Source organism: Anomaloglossus baeobatrachus, chromosome 1 (genome assembly GCF_048569485.1).
Source record: "Anomaloglossus baeobatrachus isolate aAnoBae1 chromosome 1, aAnoBae1.hap1, whole genome shotgun sequence".
NCBI lineage: Eukaryota > Metazoa > Chordata > Amphibia > Anura > Aromobatidae > Anomaloglossus > Anomaloglossus baeobatrachus.
The window spans coordinates 241,183,861-241,203,428 of NC_134353.1; the positions used below are offsets into that span (position 1 = coordinate 241,183,861).

Sequence of the window (19,568 nt, forward strand, 5' to 3'; positions counted from 1 at the left end):
GATATCGGTCCCGATCTTGCTAGCGTGGGTACCCGCCCCCATCTGTTGTGCGACACGGGTAAGTCGCTGCCCGTGCCGCACAACATCGCGCAGACCAGTCACACATACTTACCTGCCCGGCGACGTCGCTGTGACTGGCGAACCGCCTCCTTTCTAAGGGGGCGGTCCGTGCGGCGTCACAGCGACGTCACTGAGCGGCCGCCCAATAGAAGCGGAGGGGCGGAGATGAGTGGCCGGAACATCCCGCCCACCTCCTTCCTTCCTCATAGCGGCGGAAGCAGGTAAGGAGAGGTTCCTCGTTCCTGCGGTGTCACACATAGCGATGTGTGCTGCCGCAGGAGCGACGAACTACATCGTTACTGCTGCAGTAACGATAATCGAGAATGGACCCCCATGTCACCGATGAGCGATTTTGCACGGTTTTGCAACGATGCAAAATCGCCCATCGGTGTCACACGCAGCAACATCGCTAATGCGGCTGGATGTGCGTCACAAATTCCATGACCCCAACGACTCCGCATTAGCGATGTCGCAGCGTGTAAAGCCCCCTTTAATGTTTCACTTCCTGTGCCCGGGCACCGGCCATCACATCTTCTTCAGATTCCTCAGCTCTCTTCTCACTAGTAAAGCTGGGCAACTCGCAAATAACCGAGACCACAGGGTCCCTGCTAATTTTTTTTAAAAAACTTGGATCCGGTCCGGAATCTGGTACCCATATACGTCTATGGAAACCAGAATCCAGAGATTAAAAATGTTAGTAGAAGGGATAGGGGGGTAGGAGTGTGCGCAGTGTACTAACCAATGATCCGTCATGGTGGCAAGCTGCTTCCAGGTCACGCCTTCCCTTTCGAAGCTGACAATTAACCCTCATTGAATATTCACTGATTTCTCCGCCCAACGGCTTGTGTAATTGACTAGACACGCCCCCACCCTGAATAGCAGCGTGTCAGCTGACTGCAGCCAATCACAGGCGCTAGGAAGGCCGGTGGGCGGAGAAAGCAGTGCAACTGTCTGTGGGTGAGTATCGTGGTATAAAAATAAATGAATAAAGAAAATAATCGGCGCAGGGTCTCCCCATATTCTGATACCAGTATAAAGCCTATGGCTGCCACCCCCAGCTGTCGGGCTTTATTATGGCTGTGTATCAAAATAAGGCCGGAGTCACACACTTGTGCAAGTCTCGCATCGCATCACCTGGCAGTCGCACACTCTCCTGACAGGCAGGTCGGCTGCATGTATTTCTATGCAACTGTACGGCTGTGCTGGGTGATGCGATCTGATACTCGTGCGAGTCATACGGCTCGTGTGAGCGCACCGTAAGGCCGGAGTAACACACTTGCGCAATAATAATAATATAATTATTATTATTATTAATAAAAGACAAGCCGCATACGTTTCCACTTAGGCTGGAGTTACACTTGCGAGTGACTTGCATGAGTCTCACATTGCGTCAATCAGCACGGCCTGATGCTCTCCGGATAAGAGTATGCAGCTGCATAGAAATACATGCAGCCGACCCGCTTCTGTCAGGAGAATGTGCGGCTGTGCCGGGTGATGCGATGCAAGACTCAAGCAAGTCCCTCGCAAGTGTAACACCAGCCTAAGCGGAACCGCATGCGGCTTTTCTTCTGTTATAATTTACATAATTTAAAAAAAACGATATGCGGTTCCCCCCAGCCAAGATAAAGCTGACAGCTGGGGCTGGTATTCTGAGGCTGGGGAGATCGAGCCTAAAATTATCAGCCTCCAGCCGCCTGGAATTGTCGCATCCATTACATGTGACAATCCCGGAGATTTACCCTGCTCTTCCGACTGTCCTAGTGCGGTGGCAATCAGGGTAATGAGGGGTTAATGGCAGAACACAGCAGCCACTAAGTCCTGGATTAGTAATGGCAGCATTCATAAGACCCTCCATCTCTAATCAGTAAGTGACAGTAAATAAACACAGACACCGAAAAAAAAAATTATTTGGAATAAAATACAAAAAAAACCTCTTTCACCACTTTATTAACCCCTACACACCCCTGCAGGTCCGACGTAATCCACACGAGGTCCCATGACGATTTCAGCTCTGCTACATCTCCGTCATAGCGAGCGGCCATAGAGCATGACCGCTCGCTGTGCGCTCCACGGACACAAGGAATGAGTGATGATTGATTGCAGTCAGGTGCGATCACACAGGTTGGGGGCACTTCTGACTGCAACCAATCACAGAAGCCAGACCGGGCGGTGCGCAGGGAAAGCAGTGCTAGGTGCATATGGACGAGCAATGATGAGTGGAGGCTATAGGAGCAGTGTACAGTCGCGTGGTTGCTGTTTACAGCTGCGATGGAGCCTAGGTAAGTATGAAGCGCTTGCTTCATCCTGTTTTTCTTTATTTTTCCTTTATTTTATTGTTTTTTAACTTCTTGAGTGCCGGATCCAGATCACACAGCCGAAATCCTGGGCCCGGACTTTTACAGTCCGGATCCGCCCATCTCTACTCACTACATTTCTTATCATCGATAATGCTGGACTATAAATCAGCAGTGAGCGCACTCATGTAACTCCGCTCACACATATGCCACACCTCCTCCAACATCTCATACAGCCTCAGCATAGCATCCCATCTAGGACACTGATGCAGGTAGCCACTGATACAAGGAATAGAAGTAACAAAGCACCAGAACACCAGCCCTGAAATATGCAATAGAGATTATCTACAACTCCCTCTCACTAATCATGTTGTACTGTAGAGGGACGGATAGGAAGAGAGCGAGATGTATGAATCATTTTATATTATAGAGTATACAGCAGGGTCTATAAACATAGCACATGGTGTAGCAAAGTGGATGTGTACACATACACACACACACACACACACTAATATATATATATGTATATATTATATATTATATATATATATATATATACACATACACACACACCCACAAAGTCCAGCCTATCCATCAGTTCCAGATCACAGATGTCTGGGAGAATCTGACAGGACACCGATTACTGCAGGATTTGGGAAAGCAAAGTATTTACAAAAGAGCTTACCAACAGCAGTTAGTTCATATGAAAGGGAATTGGAAAGTAGTGGCAAACCACTTTACCTGTTCCTGTTTTTGAAAATATATATGCCTGCATTCACTAACAAAAAATAGATTTTAAAAAATGAATTAACCCCTACACGACCTATGACGTACCAGTAAGTCATAGGTCGTATATGTAAGTGCCCCTTTAATGTGGGCTCGCGTGGTCGGGATCCAGACTGCCCCCGCTTGTGGTGAGCACTCCACCGTCACCTAGCCCGCATATTCTACCACACAAGTCGGTTGATCTGATCAGCAGACATGTGCAGCAGAAGGATTGGAGATCCACATGCTCCAGTTAACTAGTTAAATCCCGCTGTAAGTCTCTGGCAGCGGGATATAACACGCGCCGGCGGGGAGTGCGTCTCTGCTTACTTCCATTGGTGGTCCCGTGACATGACCACGAGGTGCTGCTGTCTTGTCATGACAGCGTGAAGTCAGCTGATCACCATTGTCACGGTCATGACGTAGTTCCTGTGAACGTCGGATGAGCACTGGCACTCACAGTAGATCAGCATTTCTGCTGCTCAGAGGGATGCTGAAGCACTGCTGTGTACAGCAGAAGCGATCGGACAGTGCCGGCAAAAAAAATCTCCTAAGGTGACTAGTAAAGTTGATAAAAAGTGTAAAGAAAAAGTTTTTAAAAAATATGAAAAAAAAACCAAACAAGTTCAAATCACCCTCACTTGTCACATTGAAAATAAAACAATTTAAAAAAAACAACCATATTTTTTAATCACCACATTCAGAAATGGGAAATTCTTTTTTTTTTCTTACAAACTTCTGAATTTTTGTTCTCGACTTAAATAAAAGTAAAACTCTACATGTTTGATATCTATGAACTCGTACTGACCTTGGGGACCATAACTCCAGATTAGTTTTACCATACAGTGATCATGGTAAATAAAAAATCCATAACACAATTGTGGAATTGCACTTTTTTTTTGTAATTTCACCGCACTTGGATTTTTTTTTACCCATTTTCCAGTACAATATGGGGCAGAATGCTGTCATTCAAAAGTATAACTCGTCCTGCAAAAAACAAGCTCTTATATGGCTATATTGATGGAAAGATAAAAAATAATCTGGCTCTTAGGCTGGGGCCACACGGGCACTACTGCGATCCACTTGCATGAGACTCGGCTCGTGCTGGCAGTACAGCAGAGCCGAGTCTCATGCTTGTGTCCTTGCAACTGAGGTCCGTTCGTGCGAGCAGACCTCAGCTGCGGGGGGCGGGCCGGCACTCAGGAGGGGAGGGAGGGATTTCTCTCCCTCTCGCCTGTGTAGCCGGCTATAGACATTCTCGCTCTGCACGCACGGTACACCGGTGTACCGCGAGTGCAGTGCGATTTTTCTCTCGCCCCATTCACTTGAATGGGTGCGAGAGAAAGAGTCTCGGATTACAATCGCAGCATGCTGCGATTGTTTTCTCGGTCCGATTAGGGCTGAGAAAATAATCGCTCATGGGCGCTGTCACACAGGCTAGAATTGGTCCGAGGGGAATGCGATGTTTTATCGCACTCCACTCGCACCGATTTTCTCGCCGTGTGGCTTAGGCCTTAGAAGAAGGGAAGGAAAAAATAAAACGAAAAACAGAAAATTGCCCATTGGTGAAGGAGTTAAGATGAAGGTGTTAACAATTTTTATTGACCCATTTTTGTGAGTTTTGTGTGAAATCATGTCTAATTTGCCTTTTTTCCTAAGTTTTATTTTAGGGAAATAAACATGTGTATGACAAAACGTGTAATTGTAATAATTTTCGGGGATAAAGCGGACTTTACACGCTACAACAAATCTAACGATGTGTCGGCGGGGTCACGTCGTAAGTGATGCACATCCGGCATTGTTAGTGTTGTTGTAGCGTGTGACAGCTACATGCGATTGTACGGAAACACGTTCATCGCATACACGTTGTTCATTTCCTTAAAATTGCATGTCGGGTTGTTCAATGTTCCCGAGGCAACACACATAGCAGTGTGTGACACCCCGGGAACAATGAACAGATCTTACCTGCGTCCCGTGGCTCCCGCCGGCAATGCGAAAGGAAGGAGGTGGGCGGGATGTTTACGCCCCTCTCATCTCCGCCCCTCCGCTTCTATTGGCCGGCTGCCGTGTGACGTCGATGTGACGGCGAACGTCCCTCCCACTCCAGGAAGTGGATGATCGCCGCCCACATCGAGGTCGTATGGAAGGTAAGTAAGTATGAAGGGAAATAATTGTTTGTGCGACACGGTGAACAAATCGAACGTGCCGCAACATACGATGGGGGCGGGTACGATCGCATACGATATCGTATGTGATATCATAAGGTGTAAAGCAGGCTTAAATGACAGTTTCTAAATCAATTTTAAGGGAGCCAACACTTTCGGCCATGATGGTGTACACACACACACACACACACACACACACACACACACACACACACATACATACCTTACCATATTTCCTCTATTATATACATAGTTTCATACATTGTGCTCTCCTCAACCTTCTATCCATCCTACTACAGGAGCACATCATTACTCAGACGGGGAGTAGGGGATAATTTTTAGTACCATAGCTGGTGTTCTGGTGCTTTGTGTGTTACTGAGTACTGCTCAAGATATAGTACAGAGGCGGTGTGAAACTATAGGGGAGGAGTTTAGGTGGAGTTACAGGGACTGTGCTCAATACGGGTTTGTAGCCGAGGACAAGCGATGCGGAGGCGGTGTGTAACTATAGGGGAGGAGTTTAAGCTGAGTTACAGGGACTGTGCTCACTACGGGTTTGTAGCCCAGGACAAAAAATTATGGGAAATGTAGTCAGAAGAGAAAATGGCAACTATGACAACACAGCTGGTGCCATGGCACAGGAATCTAAACAGAAAACGGTATGAGGGGATATTCAGGGGAGCTATCCTTTGGAATTAATGGCAAAACCAGTAACTGAGTTAGGGTAGTGGACAACCTCTTTAAAGCCTTTTAGGCCTGGTCTCAAACAGAATAAGAAGTATTTGGAAAAATATTTAATATGTTACAATATGTATAATAGAATTTATCTCTACCTTTTGGATGAAACAACTGTTAAGACAATATGAGGGGCTTCTGATAAGTCTTTGGCTTTTTGATCTTTTTGTTTCTATGGTAATGAATGTTACATCACATGAAAGCCTTATGTGTCTAATATAGGTTTTCAAAGTTTTGTGTTTCTTGCTTATGGCAACAGTGTTCTACGCACGCAGGAAAACAAAATGGCAGAGTCTAATGCGATATTCACTGCAACTGAGACAGAGGAGTGATAAAATTCTTGTTTCTGCAAGGAAAGTCCACAAAGGATATTCATGGTGTTATGTCGCAGACATTAGGGGATCAATGCCCTTCATATTCCACAGTTAAGAACTGGTTGCCAAATTTAAATCGGACCACTTCAGCACCAACGACGAGGAACGTCCTGGACAACCGAGAGTGGTTGTTGTTCCGGAGATCGTCGACGCTGTGCACAACCTCATACTGGAGAATCGACGAATTTCAGCTAAAGCAATAGCAGCCATCATGGGGATTTCTCGTGAACGTGTTTGTGGCATTATCCATGAACATTTGGACATGAGGAAGATATCTGCAAAGTAGGTCCCTAAATGTTTGACAACAGATCAGAGAAGCATGCGAGTGAAAACTTCCCGGTCCATTTGTCAGCGTTTCCAGACTGATAAGAACTTCCTGGATCAACTGGTCCCTATTGATGAGACCTGGATTTATTTGTATGACCCTGAGAACAAGAAAGCAGTCAAAAGAGTGGAGGCACAGTGGTTCTCCTCATCCAAAGAAGTTCAGGGTGCAAAATCAGCCACTAATGTGATGGCTTCTGTGTTCTAGGATAAGGAGGGCGTGCTGCTAGTGGACTACCCTCAAAGGGGTTCCACCATCAATGTAATACCTTGCATTGAAATTTTGGACCAATTGAAGGCAGCTCTGAAGGACAAAAGGCATGGCAAGTTGTCCAAAGGAATCTTGTTCCTGCAAGATAACACCTCTGCTCACACTGCACAAGCGACCACAGCAAAACTGGCAGAGTTGGGCTTCTAACTGGTTAACCGCCCACCTTATTCACCAGATCTACCTCCCTCCAACTATCATCTGTTTCCAAACCTGGAGAAACACCTCAAGGGCACCAAATTTCATACCATTTCTGATGCCATGGTTACTATGGACGCCTGGTTTGAGGCACAACCAAAATACTTCTTTTTGCTAGGCTTACAGAGCTTGAAATACCAATGTAAGAAGTGTGTTGACATTAGTGGAGAGTATGTGGAATAAATAAAAAGTTTCATCATCCTATCTCGTTTCTTTCTGGGTAAAGCCAAAGACTTATCAGCAGACCCTCGTAAATCAACATGCCAATGTCATGGTTTTACAATGCACACTCAGGAATGGGTTAAACCCTTAGCATCTGTCTCTATGAAATGATAAAAAAAATTCTGGTAGCAAACAAATACAGATTTTTTTTTTTCCCAGGAAAAGAGATTAATAATTTCAGCTTCATAAAAATTGCAAATGACAAAGGGAAGCTCAAATCCGCTGATCAACAAAACCAGCATCGGAATTTCTATGAACAATGAATCCGAACGTAATGTCATAAAAATTAAATAAAAATCTTAAAATAGTGAATGGTGTGTTTATTTATTCAGAAGTGTCATGTTTATTGCATGAGGTTTATTCATCACACGAGGCGCACATGAGCGAGAATATGACCCAGAATAAGATATACATTGAACTCTTCCATCCATGCATGTATGAAAAGCGGGCTCTTCTGAGATTTCCATTCCTGCCCGTACTGAAAGAGATTGGGTTAGTGATGGGACTCGCTTTGTAACCACCCTTGAAGAGGTCAGTTAAAAAGCAATTTTGCAGAATTAAATGCAGCATTTTACTACTTCTTCCATTATAGAGCCCTTTTCTTAATCCCCAAATATACAGTAAATAAATCTCCTTTTTTTAGGAAAAGAAACAGATCCGAAATCAAAACCAGAATATAACAAATTCTGAGACTATTGTATCACAAACAGTACTTCATGCATGACTAGGGGATGGGACCAGCATTAACGTGTACCTGCTATTTCTGGTGACTTTTTGGAATAGGCGGTCAGGTCTACATGAGACATTTTCCAATTTCTGGCCATAATATGACTTGTGTCCTGAATTTTTCAATGATTTTTTCACAACTGATGCGTTCAGGAGGCAAGTAAAAGAAATGGATCATAAGTGGAGAATGAAGAATATGTTCCTTATAAGACATATTACATAGTTTCTAATTTTTGTTTATCACACTGATTTATTGTCACGATGTGACTGTAGGATAGCGAGGTATAAGGGGGCTCCTATACTGTCACAATAGGAAACCTTAGGCTATTCCTATCTTACGGATTACCCCTGATGGTGGAGATGTCAGAGTCTCGTGTCCTACTATACTCCTGAGTAAAGCTAATTTGTTCCCCCCACGGAAGGGGCAGGAGTGTGATGGCAACACAGATTAAGGAAGACAGGGAAAACGAAAACGTAGACACACTGCAAACCCTCAGGAACAGACAGAAGGAAAACGAAGGAGAAAAGCAACAAAAATTAGGGTTAACACGACAACCGCTCACAGTAACAAAGTACTACAACCACCAGGTAATTTGGATCACGACATCTCACCAGACCAGTATAGAGGAGCTATAGCTGGTATTAAAGGAAGAGTCCAATCAGCACGTATAGGGGGGGAAGGGACGACAAATGTGACTGGCTCCCTAACAGTATGTGATCAAATGAAATTAACAAGCAGCCCAATAGAGATTAAAGGGAAGGTAAAAATAAATAAATAAATAAATAACTGAAAAACTGTAAAGTATTAATGTTATGTTTAAATATTATTTGTTTTTAATTGAGCAAAATATAAAAAAAATAAAAATAAAAGTTTGATATTTTCCACTCTTAAACACTAGTGGGAGCAGCTGCTGAAATCCTACTGTAGAACTAGCTCACATTACAGCTGCAGTAAAAGTGGGCAGAATCTGCTCTTCTGTGTGTGATGTCACAGCTCCCCCTTCCGTTCTGGGTGTTTCCAAAAGGGTAAGAGAGAATGAAGTTTAGGATCAAATTGCGGAGCCATTTTGTTAGTGACTGCAAAGTGATCCTAATATGTCACCAAGGACAGCTGGCATAGTGCGCCACTATATACTACGCCCCAATGTATAATGCGCTCCACTCAATACCGCGCCCCCGCTTTATACTGCGCTCCACTCTATTCAGCGCTCTGCTGTATGCTGTGATTCTCAGTATACCGTGCTACGCCGTATAGTATGCTCCTCAGTATACTGTGCCCCACTGAGCTGCTAGGAGTGGAGGCCCGGGGTAAGCACACGAGAGCGGGGGGAGCGGCGAGAGTGGCGGCAGCAGGGAGAGCAGTGGCGGCAGGGGGTAGAGGAGAGTGGTGGTGGCGGCCCGGCGCCGCTACTCACATATCCTGTGTGACAGGGGGAAAGTGCATCACACAACATAAGCTGTGAGCTCCACAACGATAGCAGCGATCTCTTCACTCTACTGTGATCTGGACAGCCCAGGGGGCAGCTCCAGCTCACAGGAAGAGCGGTCCCTGTGTTAAGTATAGGGTCACAGCCCTACAAGTGACTTATGCACAGAGAGCGGTTGTATTTGAGGTAACTGTCGTTACTCACAGCAAATCCAAGATGGCAGTCCCCAGTGTTTAAGTAAAACTAATAACAATGAATTTAATTTTGTATTAAAAATACTTGATTCCATAATCACGATTATTAGTACAAAAATAAAAACGCGACATCTTACCTTTAACGCTTGCTAGCCTTACAATGAACCACAAATCTGTGGGTCAACACCCAAGTCTGCCTACACTGATCACAGACATCAGAGGAGTCAGCAGGCAAGAGTACCATAATCTGTCGTCTCCACAGATCCTCCACAGTAGTCTCCATCTATAGTCTCCACAGCTCATGGTTCTGGGTGCATATTGCACCTGACAGGTTCACTTTAAAAGCTAAGAACATGCAATCAGCAGCAGGTGCCAGTTATACAGAGTAGAGATGAGCGAACCTTTGGAGGTTCGGTTCGCTAGCAGCTATCGAACCGAACCTCCACTGGTTCAAACTAGGCCTGAGGAGGTTCGAAAACACTGATTGGTAGTTCGAGTCTCCGCCCATTTACAGCCAGCCATAAACAGTTCACTTCCAGGGAGGGTGGTGGGCCTTTAAAAAAAAGTTGTTGTTGCACACTACATCTAATCATGTTGTTACCCCCAGTGCGAGCCGATCAGATACTGAAAGTGGCTAAGCACTGAGCGTACCGGAGCACAGCGATGCTCACACGGGTGATATTCGCAGGTAAAGCATCCGAACTCTGTCGGTATTCAGTTTCAAAACCAAATCTCGGCTTCGCTCATCTTTAATACAGAGCCACCACTCTGCTGTAATAGCCTGGTTTACAATTCGCTCCAATCCCAGCCATTTAACATCTTAGATTTTGCAAATAATAAGGACAGCAAAGTTGATCTCTGTGTTAGCAGGATGCCAAAGGAATGACTATCAACTGGAGGACTGACAATGGCCTCCTGAAAGGACGGGACTAACAAGCAGGTATTCAGTAAAATAGAAAAACTGCACTGCACTATAAAAGTAGTGCAGTGTAGTGTAATGTATTACGTAAGCTAACAAAGGATGGATATAATAAATATTAATAATTTATATATATATATATATATATATATAATTATCATTTTTATTATAGATATGGCAATGCTAGTTTTCTATTTTTTTATTTTCTGATCTCTTCATATAATAAAGCATTTCATAATATATATATATATATATATATATATATATTATGAAATGCTTTATTATATGAAGAGATCAGAAAAGAAAAAAAATAGAAAACTAGCATTGCCATATCTATAATAAAACTGCTATGAAATAAAAATGAAAGAAAGCAAGAATATTTGTTTTTTTGTTCCTCCCAAAACAGGAGAGGGTGAATGCCGAGTGTTTTCAGAATCCTCTTCAAGCCTCCCCCAGAAACATCACATTTTCCCTTCATGTGATCGTGTTTTGCATTTAAACTTTTCACAACTAGTTTTCGATATAATTAGCAGAAAAACATAGAAATCAATTTGCACAGTGTTAGAGATTAGCTTCCACTTCAGCACATTCAGCTCAGTGTGACACATTGTGGCAGAAATGCTTTTTCTCTAAGATAAAAAAAAGGGGTAAAAAAGATTAAAAAAAATAATGATAGTAAAATTTCACTTTAAAACAGGATTCCCTTCACTGTAGTCTGATAATATGGCATGTGCCGAGACGCTGTGGCTAATGTGTAAATTGGAAGTTACAATCCAAGCTTATAGTCTTGTCTTGCTGCTCCATAAACGTACATTGAAAATGAGACTTCCACTTCAGACATACGATAATCAATAAGTCAGTTATGTGAGTAATAAGGGAGATCTGAAGATCTCCTTTGTAGATCTGAAGCCTCTGTCACTCCAGTTCTATTCCCCACACAGCACCGCCACCATCTACTTAACCGATGCTTAACCGATTTGCTTCACATCACACAGTATAGAGGCGGTCAGTCAAGCAGGAAGTGCCAGGGAATAGAGCTGGAGTGACAGCAGCTTCAGATCTACAAATAGCTCTTCAGCCTCATTTGCATATCAGTTCACACATTGCTTTCTCAGTAATGGAAGAACGGACTGCCCATGTAAAGGTTTTTCTGGACTTGTCTTTGAAAGTGCAGTGAGTGTCCAGCTTGTACAACAGTGCAAATTTGGTGTGCTCCCTAAATAACAACACTCTGCCATTAATGTCAAGACCACTGGCAACAAAAGTGAGTACACCCTTAAATGAAAATAGAAAAATCATGTCCTATTAGCCATTTTCCTTCCCCGTTGTCTTGTGACTCATTAGTGTTACAAAGTCTCAGGTGTGAATGGGAAGCAAGTGTATTACAATTGTATCTCTAAGGATCTGAAAAAAAGGATTATTGCTCTAAAAATGGCCTAGGCTATCAGAAGATTGCGAAGAAGAAAGTGAGCTGCAGCATGGTGTCCAAGACCATACAGCGGTATAACAAGACAGGTTCCACTCAGAACAGACCTCATCATGGTCAACCAAAGAAGTTGGGTGCACATGCTCAGCGTCATATCCAGAGGTTTTCAATATACGTATTAGTGCTGCCAGTATTGCTGCAGAGGTTACAGGAGTGGGGGTCAGACTTTCAGTGTTCACACCATATGCCGCACACTACATCAAATCTACAATACATGGCTGTTGTCCCAGAAGTAACCTCTTCTAAAGATGATGCACAAGAAAGACTGCAGTCTATGAAGACAAACAGACTAAGGACATGGATTACTGGATCTATGTCCTGTGGTTTGAGGAGTCCAATATGAATGGATTTGGTTCAGATGGTGTCTAGTATATATGGGACTGCAACCAAGTGAGGAGAATAAAGTCAACTGCGTCTGGCTTACAGTCAAGCATGGTGGTGGGAGTGTCATGGTTTGGGGATACATGAGTGCTGCCCACTGTGTGGAGCTACAGTTCACTGAAGGAACCATGAATGCCAACATGTACTGTGACATACTGAAGCAGAGAATGATCCCCTCCCTTTGCATTCCAATATGATAATGACCTCAAACACACCTCTAAGATGACCACTGCTTTGCTAAAGAAACTGAGAGGAAAGATGCTGGACTGGCCAAGCATGTCTCCAGACCTAAACCCTATGGAGCATCTGTGGAGCATCTTCTAATTGAAGGTGGAGGAGCGCAAGGTCTCTAACATCCACCAGTTCCATCATGTCGTCATGGAGGATGGAAGAGGATTCCAGTGGCTCCTATGACGCTCTAGTGAACACTGTTATACAAGTTGTACACTGATTACTTTACATTGTATCTTCAGTGTTGTCCCATGAAAAAAACATAAAATATTTACAAAAATGTGAGGGGTGTACTCACTTTTGTGATATACTGTACATGTAAATACAAATAGTCTGAAATGTGAAATCCTGCTGACAGATTTCCTTTAACAATTGCATGGAATAGTTTGTCTCTGTTATTACCGCAGATACACATATAGGACACGACCTCGTTTGGAACCTTATTACGTCGCTCATTTATGATGAATACACTATGTTGTGTTAAGCGTGTCGCTCTTCTGCTATTCTGTACAGCTAGGATAATACATTCTAATTATATCATGTTGGGGGTAATAATGGACTGGATTTTGAATATTCATGAGGCATCATTCTGATTAGCAAACAGATAAAATTATCTGCAATCACAATGTAAGCTTTTTAAAGGAAATAGCCCTTCTAACAGTGCAAAAGATATTGTGTCATTAAAAAACGATTTGTGCAAAAACATACAAAAACAACATTTTGATGACTTATGCTCAGTAATAAGCATCTGTCAGTGCGTTAGAGTTTTATGTGTTTTCTTCTAAACCATGCTTTTGGAGTAATAAATTACTGGCTTTCCTACATTCTCTTTTGACTTAGTGCCCTACTGGTGGAGTTTGCGGTCATGGTCACCGGTCATGGTCACTGTTGGTCAGCTGGAAATATGTATTTATTCTGACAAGATAGCCATTGGAGTTAGACTTTTTCTCACGTGGACGTGTCCTCCTAGTAATACAACCTGTGTGTGAGGTCAGTCTGTCCAGGATTTTGTTGCCTTCACTCCTGGTATATATAATCACAGATCCTCCTACAGTGATTTCCCCTTCTCCAGCCTCCAGGATGTCTTCTCTCCTGTTTGGAGTGACACTGATGTTCCCCCTTCATTCCCGATGTATTACCCTAGCCCTGCACACTGCTATGTGTATAGTTTTCGCCTTTACCTATATTCTGATATAGTACGGCCTTTGTCACTGGCCTAGTCATTGGTAATAGGAAGACCTAAGAAAAAAATAACTAGTTTTGGGGGGAATTTAATTGGTATAAAATATTTTAATGTCTTCAAACCCACTAACACTGTACACAAGGTGATGATCTTAGTATTCTATTTACAAGCACCCATCTACTGCAACAACCCTGTCTCCTAAAATGGGTGATGACCAACGTTCCCTAGACATGTCTTTTGCCATGTAATTAAAGCAATATATTAAGACGATAAACATTTGGCAGAAGGAACATTATAAATTAGATAATCAAATCCCCTTCCACTCCGGTGATTTCCAACTATCGGTTACCTTACTACTGCAGACAATCACTGGCCTCAATGGTGAAGTGTGCAGTTAGTGTACATGCCCATGATCCGTACATGCAGTGTCCGGTCCTGCCAGGTCGCGAGTGCTCTACCCAGGAGACCGCAGCGGCCCGTGCCCACGATTGGGGTCTTTCTCTCTGTTCTCCCTGCAGAGAACACCCGCAGCTCCGCAGCAATAAATTAACATGCTGCATCTTGGGAAGCCGCACCATAGGTCAGTTTACGATGCGGAAAAAACAAGCACAATGGGCATGGGATTTCAAGAAATCCCATCGACTGTGCTTCTACTGTACAATGCAGAGTTTTTGATACACTGAAAACATGATGTGCCAAAACATTGTGAACCCTGATCGTGGGCACACAGCCTTATGGCATTTGACCAATGAGGGTACCAGAATACTACTGGTACAGCAGTGCTAAAATGTGGGGGCTCAGGTAGTAAGCAATGATTAATTTCTATATTTTACAACAATTCTACTGTTCTGAAAAATTTGATGAAAGTTCTGGAGAACCTCTTTCACAATGGGCTGTTTAGACAGAAGCTAAGCAATTAGCTGGAGGTGGAACACATTTTATTATAAAATATTTTTTTTAAGGGTTTCTCTTAGGAACTGTTACTATATAATAATTAGGAGCTTGGTACCATATGTATATTGAGCGTAAAAGAAATGCCATCAGCAGGTTCTTACTACTCGGAAACCAGCATGAGCTAGGGCAGGCCAGCACAACATGCGGCCAGCCAGAAGGTTTCCGGTGGCCCGCGGACCTGACCGGGAGTCGCCATCTCCTGTACTCAAAACTTTGGAAACTTTAGCGCTGGGATGGTACAAAGCAGAGAAGAGCTTGTCAGCCCCGGCTGCAACGTGCAGCACTGTGGTGAAGACATCATGCTGCTGACATCATCACGCTGCTACTGTCACCACTGCAAAGGCAATAGATACAGTCATATGAAAAAGTTTGGGCATCCCTATTAATGTTAATCTTTTTTCTTTATAACAATTTGGGTTTTTGCAACAGCTATTTCAGTTTCATATATCTAATAACTGATGGACTGAGTAATATTTCTGGATTGAAATGAGGTTTATTGTACTAACAGAAAATGTGCAATCCGCATTTAAACAAAGTTTGACCGCTGCAAAAGTATGGGCACCCTTATCAATTTCTTGATTTGAACACTCCTAACTACTTTTTACTGACTTACTAAAGCACTAAATTGGTTTTGTAACCTCATTGAGCTTTGAACTTCATAGGCAGGTGTATCCAATCATGAGAAAAGGTATTTAAGGTGGCCACTTGCAAGTTGTTCTCCTATTTGAATCTCCTATGAAGAGTGGCATCATGGGCTCCTCAAAACAACTCTCAAATGATCTGAAGACTAAGATTATTCAACATAGTTGTTCAGGGGAAGGATACAAAAAGTTGTCTCAGAGATTTAAACTGTCAGTTTCCACTGTGAGGAACATAGTAAGGAAATGGAAGAACACAGGTACAATTCTTGTTAAGCCCAGAAGTGGCAGGCCATGAAAAATATCAGAAAGGCAGAGAAGAAGAATGGTGAGAACAGTCAAGGACAATCCACAGACTACCTCCAAAGACCTGCAGCATCATCTTGCTGCAGATGGTGTCAATGTGCATCGGTCAACAATACAGCGCACTTTGCACAAGGAGAAGCTGTATGGGAGAGTGATGCGAAATAAACCGTTTCTGCAAGCACGCCACAAACAGAGTCACCTAAGTTAAGCAAAAGCACATTTGGACAAGCCAGTTACATTTTGGAAAAAGGTCCTGTGGACTGATGAAACAAAGATTGAGTTGTTTGGTCATACAAAAAGGCGTTATGCACGGAGGCAAAAAAACACGGCATTCCAAGAAAAGCACTTGCTACCCACAGTAAAATTTGGTGGAGGTTCCATCATGCTTTGGGGCTGTGTGGCTAATGCCGGCACCGGGAATCTTGTTAAAGTTGAGGGTCGCATGGATGCAACTCAGTATCAGTAGATTCTTGACAATAATGTGCAAGAATCAGTAACGAAGTTGAATTTACGCAGGGGATGGATATTTCAGTAAGACAATGATCCAAAACACCGCTCCAAATCTACTCAGGCATTCATGCAGAGGAACAATTACAAAGTTCTGGAATGGCCATCCCAGTCCCCAGACCTGAATATCATTGAACATCTGTGGGATGATTTGAAGCGTGCTATCCATGCTCGGCGACCATCAAACTTAACTGAACTGGAATTGTTTTGTAAACAGGAATGGTCAAATATACCTTCATCCAGGATCTCATTAAAAGCTACAGGAAGAGACTAGAGGCTGTTATTTTTGCAAAAGGAGAATCTACAAAATATTAATGTCATTTTTATGTTGAGGTGCCCATACTTTTGCATCGGTCAAATTTTGTTTAAATGCGGATTGCACATTTTCTGTTAGTACAATAAACCTCATTTCAATCCAGAAATATTACCGAGTCCATCAGTTATTAGATATATGAAACCGAAATAGCTGTTGCAAAAACCCAAATTGTTATAAAAAAAAAAAGGTTAACATTAATAGGGGTGCCCAAAGTTTTTCATATGTCTTTATGTCGGCCCTGGTAAGCACTCTAGGAGGAGCTGAAGATTAAACGGTTAAAGTGTAATAATTTTAGATGGGGGAAGACTGGGGTTACTGCCAAGGCACACACATTATTGTGAAAAGAGACACCGTATAGCGAGGGGACAGTGGTGGGTGAACATTATGTAAAGGGGCCATTTGTGGTGATATTTTGTAGAGAGAGTGTGTGTGTGTGTGTGTGTGGGGGGGGGGGTGATATTATGGGGTAACTGTGTAGGAGATAATATGGAGAGGGGCAGTGTGGGGGATATTATACAGGGGGGCAGTGTGGGGAGGGATATTTTGTGCAGGAAGTACAGTGAGGTGCAATTATTTATTCAGCAGCGTTACATGCAAGATATTTTTATTCCCAGGGAAGTGTAACAATACTTTTATTTCTTAGGGCACAGTGTTGGAATGTGCTGCTGAAGACAGAAAAGAGGGAAGTCTGGAGAGAAGAAATCTGGGCGTGAAATCTTATCATGGCATCTTTACTACATGGAGCCAAAAGGGAGGTGAATGACTTTAGTAAGAGATGTCACCTATAAGGTACCTGGATGTAAATATTTATTTGTAATACTGACTACATCTGATCAGCACTGTGGCTCCTCTATGGTTCGCAGTTTCATGATGACTGATAACAAAAACTCTCAGTATTTCCTTACCATTGTTAAGGACATACTGGGAATTGTAGGTTGAAGAGATACAATTGTATATAAGGCTGACCTGACATAGCAATTGATCGCTGCACTATGCTTGGTGGTGTGTACATGTACAGATTGTGGTTCTGGAGCTGCATTCATGTACGGATGTTGGTTGTGATGTAGTGTTCTTGTACTAATGGTAGTTCTGGCATTGTATTCATGTACTGACAGCGGTCTTGGAGCTACATTCATGTACCAACGGTGGTTCTGACTCCGCACTCATGTACTGACGGTGTTTCTGGCACTGCATTCATGTTCTGTCAGTGGTTCCAATCTTCTAAACATATAGCAATCCATAACATGCTTCATGGCTATGTTAAAATTCAATCTAAAATCTCTAAAGGCCACTTTACACACAGAGATAAATCTGTGGTTGCAGTGAAATTGTGGGCAATCAGTGCCAGGTTTGTGGCTGTGCACAAATGGAACAATATGTCCATGATTTCACGGCAACCACAGATCTGCCAAAGATTTATCTCTGTGTGTAAAGTGGCCTTAAGTTTTAAGCACTTTAATGAGGAGGATTTGATGCGTTTCTGATTCAAAAACTCAGGTTAAATTAGAGCGTATTTTGTGAGCAGAAACTCTCTAAATCCTCGTCAAATACTTAAAATGTGATTCTGGAGATGTATTCATGCAAGTACCCTTTATAAAAAAAAATAAAAAATAAAAAAATTGTGGTCCGTGGGATTGATTCAGTATGGCTATGTGACCTTTGGCCCAAAAAAATGTCCTGCACACCTGAGCTAGGTGCAACAGTGTACCACTTATTGAGCTGCCTCTCCTGTAGTTTTGATAAAATCATTGTTTTATCTGCTGCAGACTTATAAGGTCTCTAAATGCTGTTCGCACCAATGATTGGCAGCTTTCAGTATACACTGTGCATAGGCAGGAATCTACCAATCAGTGGTGGGATCATGTTTATACACAACTCATGAATATGGCACAGTAAATGGCAGCAGCTGTAGATCTTTAGTGATAAAATCAAGACCACCTATGCCAAACATGGTATCCATCCACAGTTAGTTTCCTGCCAGCGTTGAGATACATGTGATGGTGTCTCCGCAGGATTTCTTGTTTTGAATATTTCCAAGGGGGCATTGCTCTAGAATCACTGCGTTGAGAAACACGTGATGGTGTCTCCGCGGTGTTGGATGTTGATCTCCCTAAGGTCAACCATCCTTGCTTATGTAGTCTTCTACTAGGCATTGCTCCCACTAGCCAGTTTTCTACTCCACACTGATGAGGGGCAAATACCCCGAAACAGCTGTCTGTGGATGGATACCATGTTTGGCATAGGTGGTCTCCTTGACTAGAGACTGCCCTTCCCGTGGTTATTCCTTCCCGGTGAAAGACCTGGTTAGTTTCCTGCCAGCATTGAGAAACATGTGATGGTGTCTCCGCAGGATTTCTTGTTTTGAATATTTCCCAGGGAACATTGCTCTAGAATCACTGCGTTGAGAAACACGTGATGGTGTCTCCGCAGTGGTGGATGTTGATCTCCCTAAGGTCAACCATCCTTGCTTACTGAACAGCCCGAACTATGAGCCGACGGCCGACACTTTTCCCCGCACCCACACGGAGCCCCGACTCCCCGGTGAGTGCTGCACCCCCGGGAGTCCACACCGGCAACTCAGCCGAGACATATCCACCGCTTGCCTCCACCCCCAGCACACATTACCCCACTCGGCTCCACCTCCCCCCCCCGCACGCCACACTCCGCATATATACACTGAACACACACACACACACACACAACACACACACATGAATAGTCACCTGTCCCCAGCCATGCAGTCCCTAGCACTGACGTCCTCAGCGCCATGGCCCCACGCTCGGCTCCACCCCCGCACTCCGCCCTCTGCATGTATACACTGAACACACACGAATAGTCACCTGTCCACATCCATGCAGTCCCCGGCACTGACGTCCTCAGTGCCATGGCCCCGCT

The 19,568-nt window shown here is 43.5% G+C and overlaps 2 protein-coding genes across 3 annotated transcripts in view; one reads left to right on the forward strand and one right to left on the reverse strand.

Moving 5' to 3' along the window:
• LOC142310874 (UPF0462 protein C4orf33 homolog) overlaps positions 1-19,568 on the reverse strand; it is a 145,926-nt gene that overhangs the window by 53,660 nt on the left and 72,698 nt on the right. The window lies entirely within an intron of this gene.
• SCLT1 (sodium channel and clathrin linker 1) overlaps positions 13,673-19,568 on the forward strand; it is a 317,891-nt gene continuing 311,995 nt past the window's right edge. The window contains exons 1-2 of the mRNA XM_075348629.1: positions 13,673-13,759; positions 17,317-17,428. Coding sequence (XP_075204744.1) covers positions 17,412-17,428 — 17 coding nt within the window. The 5' untranslated portion in view covers positions 13,673-13,759; positions 17,317-17,411. The remainder of the gene's footprint in view (positions 13,760-17,316; positions 17,429-19,568) is intronic.